The sequence below is a fragment of the Myotis davidii genome, unplaced genomic scaffold, assembly GCF_000327345.1.
Source record: "Myotis davidii unplaced genomic scaffold, ASM32734v1 scaffold815, whole genome shotgun sequence".
NCBI classification, from domain to species: Eukaryota; Metazoa; Chordata; class Mammalia; order Chiroptera; family Vespertilionidae; genus Myotis; species Myotis davidii.
In genome coordinates, this window is record NW_006288179.1 from 1,250,858 (window position 1) to 1,259,235 (window position 8,378).

At 34.3% G+C, this 8,378-nt stretch overlaps 1 protein-coding gene across 3 annotated transcripts in view; it reads right to left on the reverse strand.

Annotated features, from left to right (window-relative positions):
• The window catches only part of SMAD2 (SMAD family member 2), a 32,759-nt gene that overhangs the window by 18,168 nt on the left and 6,213 nt on the right, over positions 1–8,378 (reverse strand). For 2 of the 3 annotated variants that reach the window (XM_015561485.1, XM_006759964.2), the window contains exons 2-4: positions 4,326–4,415; positions 3,106–3,299; positions 2,191–2,325 (exon numbers count right to left, since the gene is read on the reverse strand). In XM_015561485.1, coding sequence (XP_015416971.1) covers positions 2,191–2,325; positions 3,106–3,299; positions 4,326–4,415 — 419 coding nt within the window. Of the gene's footprint in view, positions 1–1,918; positions 1,938–2,190; positions 2,326–3,105; positions 3,300–4,325; positions 4,416–8,378 lie in introns of those variants that run through there. The other variant, XM_015561486.1, reaches the window with a different exon arrangement.

Here is an 8,378-nt window from a genome sequence, read left to right on the forward strand (position 1 = left end):
ATTTCCAATATGTTTATTCAGGAGGCATATGAAATACCTGAATAAGCTTCGTGTAAAATAAAAACATTTATACAATTTTAACAATTACAATTTTGAATGAAAAATAAGTTTAAATGATTATCGACAGTTTAATATATACATTGCTGGAAGTTTTAAGCAATTCAAATAATGCAGACACATACTTTAAAAGAATTCTGTAATTACACGAGGAGGAGAGAGAAGAGGGTTAATGGTTTTCTTCATTAATCTTTTTTTTAAAAATATATTTGTATTGATTTCAGAGAGGGAGAGGGAGAGATAGAAACATCAATGATGAGAGAGAATCACTGATTGGCTGCCTCCTGCACACCCCTCCTGGGGATCGAGCCCACAACCTGGGTATGTGCCCTTGACCAGAACCGGCCAACACTCTATCCACTGAGCTAAACCGCCTAGGGCTGTTCATTAACCTTTTCAATCTCCCTTCAATAAGCTAACTACAAATTTTAACTTCTTAATATCAAACTCTTAAGTGTCAATACCCCAAAATTTTTAATACTGAAATTCTAAGAATACTTTCATATATTCAAACAACAAAGAACATGAAAGAGTAATATATAACCATTATGCACTATTTCAAAGGTTAAAGGTGATAAAATTAAACAGAGCTAAGCTTTGCCAGTCTAACTGCCTATGTCTCAAATTCTAAGTAGAAATACTTTTAAATACTTTATCCTAGTTTATTTTTCACCATTTTAATCTGTAAAATAATAATAAAGTCATTAGCATTTTGGAGAAAATATTAAATTTTCTTTAGAAATGGAATAAAAAGCGAAACCTGAGGTTTTACTATCAGTCAGAGCTGGATAAACCCCACTGTCCAAAAAAACACAAATAGGTACATTTCATTTTTGATTTCCTTCTTTGTAAAATACCCAAATCTAAACAAATAGAGAAAACACAAGTCCAAACATCTCCACAAATGAAAGCCACTAAGCATTCTGATTAACATCCTTCCAAATAATTATTGGGTACATGGTCTTATAAGACTGCATGCTTACTGGTATCTCAGTTTCCTAATATTGCTAAGTCCCACTTCAAAGACTTAAAATGGCTCTCCCTCTCCTCACGCCACACACACAACTCTAGTTTCAGCAAACTCTCTCTAGGAAATGTCCTGTTTTAGTCCTATTTCCCCATCATCCTAGCCCTCATACTGCATTCCACTCATCACTACTTCCTAACTTAAAAAGTTTGTTTCCTAGCAACCCAAAGAGCAGTCTTAAATTCCTATTTTGTAATAAAAGAGTAATTAAAGAAATGCACATTTAAACAATTAGAAGATACTTTCTAACTTTAAAATTAACTATTTGGAAAAATCCTTATGTTTTAAAAATTGTCTTCAATGAACAGGCATTATCTTCATGATGAAACACATTAAAGAAATGTTTTATGTGCTTGAAAATCTAAGTTCCTTACATATTTTCAGTTGTATAAAAAAATAAGAGTGGGATAGAGGAATATTGCAAAAAGAGAAAAAATTAACAGCAAGAAATCCAATGTATACATTGGATTTAATCTGCATCCTAGTATACCTTTAGTTTCTGCTAAAAGGGGGAGGGGCAGAAAAGTAAGAAAACATTAGTTGTTCTCCTAAAAAATTGTGAAAAATTAAGGGTAGGCAGCTACCGTATCATGGAATATGTTGTTAGATCCCATAATACAATAATTAAGGCAGAAGTTACTTAGGCCCAGATTAAAAAGAACTAAAATACTTCATCTCCCACAGAAATGTTACACCTCTCTTAAACATTATCTATGAAAGTAATTATTTGGTCAATTTTTAATTACATTTGTTTCAGGAATAGTTTTTTCCTGTATCATTTATTTTGCTTACATTCTATATCTCTCTTAGCTTCAACAACTAAGATAAACTTACTAAGATCTTTTCTTTTCTGCTTCTCAGAGTACTTTGATTAAAGCCACTGCAAAAGAAAATGAAATATAAAGTAAAACTTTTCTCCAGACAAAAATGTTTAATGTACTAGGTTTATACATTTCACAAAAAATAATCACCCAATAGATCATATTTTTCTATTTAAAATCCAAAAGAATTTTTTAAAAAGTCAAACCACAGCTTACTAATACTTGAAAGTTTATGAATAAAATTTGTATCTATCCCAATTTTAGGAGGTTTGGAAAGCAAAATACCTGGAATGTAATTACTCTGTGGCTCAATTCCCGCTGGGAAATTAGTGTTTTCTGGAATGGAGTGGGTATAATCATCCAGAGGCGGTAGTTCTGTTAGGATCTCAGTGTGCCGTGGTACTAACACAGGAGGCAAAACTAAAAAGTAAAAACAATCCAAGTTAATGGCAAGGAGCAAGGGGTAGGGAACAGGACCTTTATTAAAAGTTTTCACACACAAAAAAAGAAAGCCTGCTTAATTTTTAAAATTTAGGGTCCACCTATTTGGTATTATACAAGTTATAATTTCTGATTATGATTTTAACTTACCATATAGTTCACAATAATTTCCAAGACCCAATTTATCTTGTACTTTTTGGTACTAGGTGATCCTGGTAATATTATATTACCATGAAAAGTTCAAAAATCCCCACTAGAAAGGTTGCAAAAAGATTTGTAAAATCAAATTTTCTAAAAATACAGCTATAGTCTTAAAACGTTTCAAGTTCACAGCTAAGTAAAGGTTAAGTCTTTCTATATGAGTTGCTTATTAAATTGCTTAGATAGGAATAACGTCATTGAAATTTCTTAACAAAAAATAAAAATAAAAACCAAGAGAGCAAAATGACTGAAAACAGTTAATGCAGCAGACAGGTAAACAGATTCATCAGCTTATTTCTAAATAGACTGGAATTTCCTATACTTCGATGTGAAGTAATATGCTATTCCAAGAAACCATCTTTTCCACTAAGTTATATTTTCGATAAAATATTTTTTTTAATTGTAAAGTATTTTTAATGACCACCAAATAATATACTGAATTTAAGGTAATTTATTAGAATCTTACACCAAAATTTTCCTGGGTCAACTAGATATAATGAACACCTAATATACTTAAGTTCAAGCATTTAATTTTTTTAAAAAACCTACTTTTCCTACCTGGTGTCTCAACTCTCTGGTAGTGGTAAGGGTTTACACATACTTCATCCTTTTTAAGATTAAAAGCATATTCGCAGTTTTCAATTGCTTTGAGTTCATGATGACTATGAAGATCAGGCCAGCGCCATAATCGGCAATATATAACGTGTGGCAGTCCTTTCCGATGAGATACCTGAAGACGACCATCAAGAGACCTATTGGGAAGCAAGGGGAAAAGAAAGGTGGGAGCTTTAAAAAAACAGAAATAGTCAAATGGACTAAATTAGTACAATAAAAGCATAAAGAAAAAAGTGACAGACATTCAGTTAGTTTTAGTGAATACAAGGAAGAAAAATGTACTGAATAATATACTGAATTTAAGGTATTTTATGGATCTGATATAAAAGAAAGCAGCAGCTCTAGCAGATGTTTCTTAAAACATGTTACACAAATGACTTCAGTGTCAGTGAATGGATAACCATTTGGGAAAACTAGATTTTTAAGTGTATTATATAGTTACACTTGAAAAACTTAGTCAACTTTTATCTTTAATAAATCAAACTATTATTTAGGGATTCTTTTAGGGGCATTAATTCTGTAAGTGACTGAATTATCAAAAAAGGAACTACTGTGAAGAATGGTAAATACCAACAATGATATAAAACTTACTCAAACTAATGTAACTCATTACCCAATTGTGATTGTACTGAGTGTGGGGAGGTATTATTTCTATAGCTCACACATAAATGCAGATGGTGATGAGTATGATGAGATGAAATGGACAAATACTAATATGTTTAAAAAGAGAATGAGGTGATTAAAAAAAGATAAGGTAAAAAAACAAGTTAGCCTTGTGTTGTGTTCAGTAATCAACTATGTACTTATTAGTATACAGATGAGATTAGTATACAAGAAATGTAGCAAACCTGGTTATGTATCTATTTAAAAATTAGGCCAACAACAGATCTCAAACTGAAATGAGAATATAGTTATCAGAGTTTCTATTCTTTAGGGGATTCAATAATTTAAAGATGCAAAATTAGAATTTCATTGATCAAAACTTCAGCTGAAACATTTAATAATACTTTTAATATCGGCAAGCAGGTATTTTAAATGCTATGCCTTATTTTACATTAGGGTAACATCCTAGGCAAAATTATATTAAGCAACCCCACTATAGGTCTTCCAAATACCCCCCGCCCACAAGATTGCTAGGATTTGACAGAGGGCAGAATATTCACCTGGTTTGTTCAGAGAAGCTGTAAAGGCCTGTTGTATCCCACTGATCTATCGTATTTGGTGTACTCAGTCCCCAAATTTCAGAGCAAGTGCTGTGCATAAATTGAAAAACAAAAAATTGATGTGAACATGGAAGCATGGTTATTCAAAATACCATGATGTAAAACATGAAAAATGTACAGAATACTTCCTTCACTGAGAAAATATACATTGCTTCATGTTTTCACAGGCATTTAGTACTGATTTCTATATTTTCTATATGAAGGAAGCCAATAAAATGGAACATGTGACTCCAGATAAGTTATGATTATGTTTTTAAAATGTGAACACCAATGCTCTCTAGCTTAATGAAATCATACCTATAATGTCCTTTTCAATTTCCTCTACTCACAACAAAAGATCTAATACCTATGTCATTAGCCTTACTAACAGTGCTTCATTTTATAATCCAGTTTTTAAAAAAACTTATGTAAACACAAATGTCAACTCATATTTTAAATACAGGAAAAATTCCAATTAAAACAGATAGATATCTACAGTTAAGATTTTCAAGTTATTTGAAATACTTATATATTCAGTTTTACAGAAATTATTGGTCTTTTATCACAACAAAGGACAAGGAAGTAGATTTTGAAATCATTCTAATGTAGCATACTATCTTAAAAGTTTTAAGAAATTTCTATAAGGACTAAAGATATGTGAAAGCACCAAATTCTTAAAAGATAGTATGAATATGAAAACTTTGTTGTATCTAGTTTTTTGTTGTTTTTTAATCAGTATACCCGAAAGCCACAGAGCAAAAAGAGCTCAAAATTTCTCCCACATTCCTTTTCAGAACCTGAGCAGTCTAGAGATAATTTTTCTTGTTTCCCCTGTTACTATTGCATTTCACAGTAACTTCTCATCCAGGGGAGAAGGGAAGAAGAGGACCTTAAAAGCTGTCTAGCATGAACTCTTAACCACCAAGGTGTCTCAGGTCCTAAGTTTTACTTTAAAAAATTAGAGTCAAAAAAGGTAATTAAATTCCAGATGTACACACTACTAATGAACACTTCAAAGGCAATAGTGAAAAGTGCTGTCTTCCTGTGGCTGGGCAGCACACATCCATCACGTGGGGTGCTGGGCCTCTTGCATAACCACTGGGATGCAGAAACATCTCATGCCACGCTTTGGGGCTACAGTAACTAATTCTAGACAGTTTAAGAAAATGTATTTTTGGACACTCTCCAGCACCTTAAGATATTTTAAAGATTCTCTGGGTTCTTAGGCTGCAGACATCTATCTTTCATTTCCCAAGCTGCAAGTCAGAAAAAGCCCAAAACCTGGAAGATAATTTAGACCTTCTCTTCCCCCGACACCTAAATGTGTACTGACTAAAAAACCGTAAAATAAATGGTTCTTTTATTTAAGATAGTTGTCAAATAGCTACTGGAACAATATAGCACCATGTAGTTTAAATTACAATAAAAGCAACTAAAGTCTAGAGTCTTATGAATCTAAATTTAAACCTCAGAAGGAACAGGATACAACTTATTCTTTCTTGGACAATAATTCAAGAAAGGTAATTAACAAAAGATCAGACCAAGGGGCTATTCTGCTCTTATGAAGACCAGGCTAAACATTTCACTCCAATAACTCTGGGACTGACACAAGAACCAGAATCTAAAAGGGCATGAAGAGCTAAAGTTGTGCTTTATTCAAGCTTTGTTTAAAACATGCAATCAGTTTAGAGGCAAAGAGACCTAAATCCCAACTTTAACTCTGATACTTTCCAATTGCCATCATAGGGTATTGAGCCTCAATTCTATCCACTTTTATATCTCTCTCACAAAATTGGGAAGTTTATTTAAAAATAAATTTACTTCTAGTTAATAAAGTTTTTGCTTGGTTATATAGGAAAAAACATTTTTAAAACGAATTAATTTATAATAAAATATACAAAGCACCTAGAAATATAATGTAACTATAAATGTGTCAAAACTACAAAAGTAACATTTTAATTATCAAAGAACACAAAAGCAAACTGAACAAAGAAAAATACATCTTCCTACAAAGACAACACCATAGTGACATAAATTCTGCCCAATTTATATATTCAATGCAATCTAAATTACATGTTAATAAGTTTTTAACCCAGACAAAATTATTCCAAAAATAACATACCAAAATAAACAAGAATGACCAGGAAAACTCTGAAGAATAGAGACTGGCCCTACCAAATTCTGAAACGCATTAAATCCTCAATAATGAAAGCATTATGCAATTAGCAAAAGAACACACAAGTAAAACAGAAAAGAAGCTCTGCCTTTGAGTATAGCCTTTATTAGGCAAAACTTCCTTTGGATAAAAAGGATAGCCTCTGAACGTAATAAAATCAACTATTTGAAAATATAATAAAATCAACTACCTGAAAATAGTTGATACCAAAAACAAAAATGGAAATCAAGCTTTGTGAGAGAGAAAACGTATTGGATGAGAACTGCGTTTGTGGCTTTGTACAACCAGTGGCACCCACAGTCTAAGCTAGGCAGGGTAATTAGACCCTAAGCAGAAAACTGTGTTTTACTGACCAGCAGAATCAGACAAGGGAATTGGAAGGGGGCTGGAAAAAGAACAGGAAAATCCTGTAAGGAAGGAGCAAAAGGGGGAAAAACATCAACATATATATATGTGTGAACTCTGCCCAAATCCTTGTTGACGCCTAAATTACACATGCAGGAGAGAAGGTGGGAGACTGCTGAGAACCACCACTTGGAAGTCCGAAAGAACTCAGCTGAGATTTAAACTGTTACTTACATCAGAGGCAAACAATCTGGGCAGTGAGGCCACCCAAAACTATCTACACTCTTCAGAGGAAGATAACAGAATTTAGAGTCTCTACAATGTTCTGTCCCCCAAAATCCACTAAAAACCCACAAACTACTAAACATGTGAAGAAATAGGAAAATGTTACCACTTAGTCAAAAGAGAAAAGAGCCAGCAGAAACAGACCCCCACCATGAACTATCAGACAAGGTTTTACAGTAACTATTATGAATATGTTCAAGGACTTAATGAAGAGATGGGAATCTCAGCTGAGTAATAGGATCTATAAAATGAATCAAATGGGAATTCCAGAACTAAAAATTACAAAATCAGAAATAAAGAATTACCCTGTTGGAAGAAAGAAGAGACAGTGACTTTAAAGATGGATCAATAGAAATTATCTAACTAAAAAAAAAACAAATTAAAAAGACTGTATACAAAAATAAACAGTCTCAGTAACTTGCAGTCCCAGAAAGAGGGGAAAGCAAGAACAGACCAGAAAAAATATTTAAAATAACAATAGCTGTAAGAGTTTACAAGTATGTTCACATTAGAGTCTCATGCAAAGTCCTGCAGTTATCATCCTATACAATAAAAGGCTAATATGCAAATTGACCAAACGGAGGAACGGCTGGTCGCTATGACGTGCACTCACCACCAGGGGGCAGACACACAAAACAGGAAGTTCCCCCTGGTGGTCAGAGCGCTCCTTCAGGGGGAGCACTGCCTAGCCAGAAGCCCTGAGCCAGGCTCACGGCTGGTGAGCGCAGTGGCAGTTTTGGGAGTTTCTCCTGCCTCTGCAGCAGTGCTAAGGATGTCCAACTGTCAGCTTAGGCCCACTCCCTGTGGGAGCTAAATTGGGTCTAAGTGGTCAGTCGGACAACCCCAAGGGGTTCCAGACTGTGAGAGGGTACAGGCCGGGCTGAGGGGAGTTTCTCGCCTCTGCAGCAGTGCTAAGGATGTCCAACTGTCAGCTTAGGCCCACTCCCTGTGGGAGCTAAATTGGGTCTAAGTGGTCAGTCGGACAACCCCAAGGGGTTCCAGACTGTGAGAGGGTATAGGCCGGGCTCTGGGACCTCCCTCCCCCCCGAGTGCACGAATTTTGTGCGCCGGGCCTCTATTTTTCCTATCTAATAGAAGATAACAGGATGAGGGATGCTAACTACCTTTGCCTGACCTTCAGCTGTGATATCTTTGTACTTGATTTTGGCAACATTCTGTGTTCAGATTTACATTAACCAAATTCACAC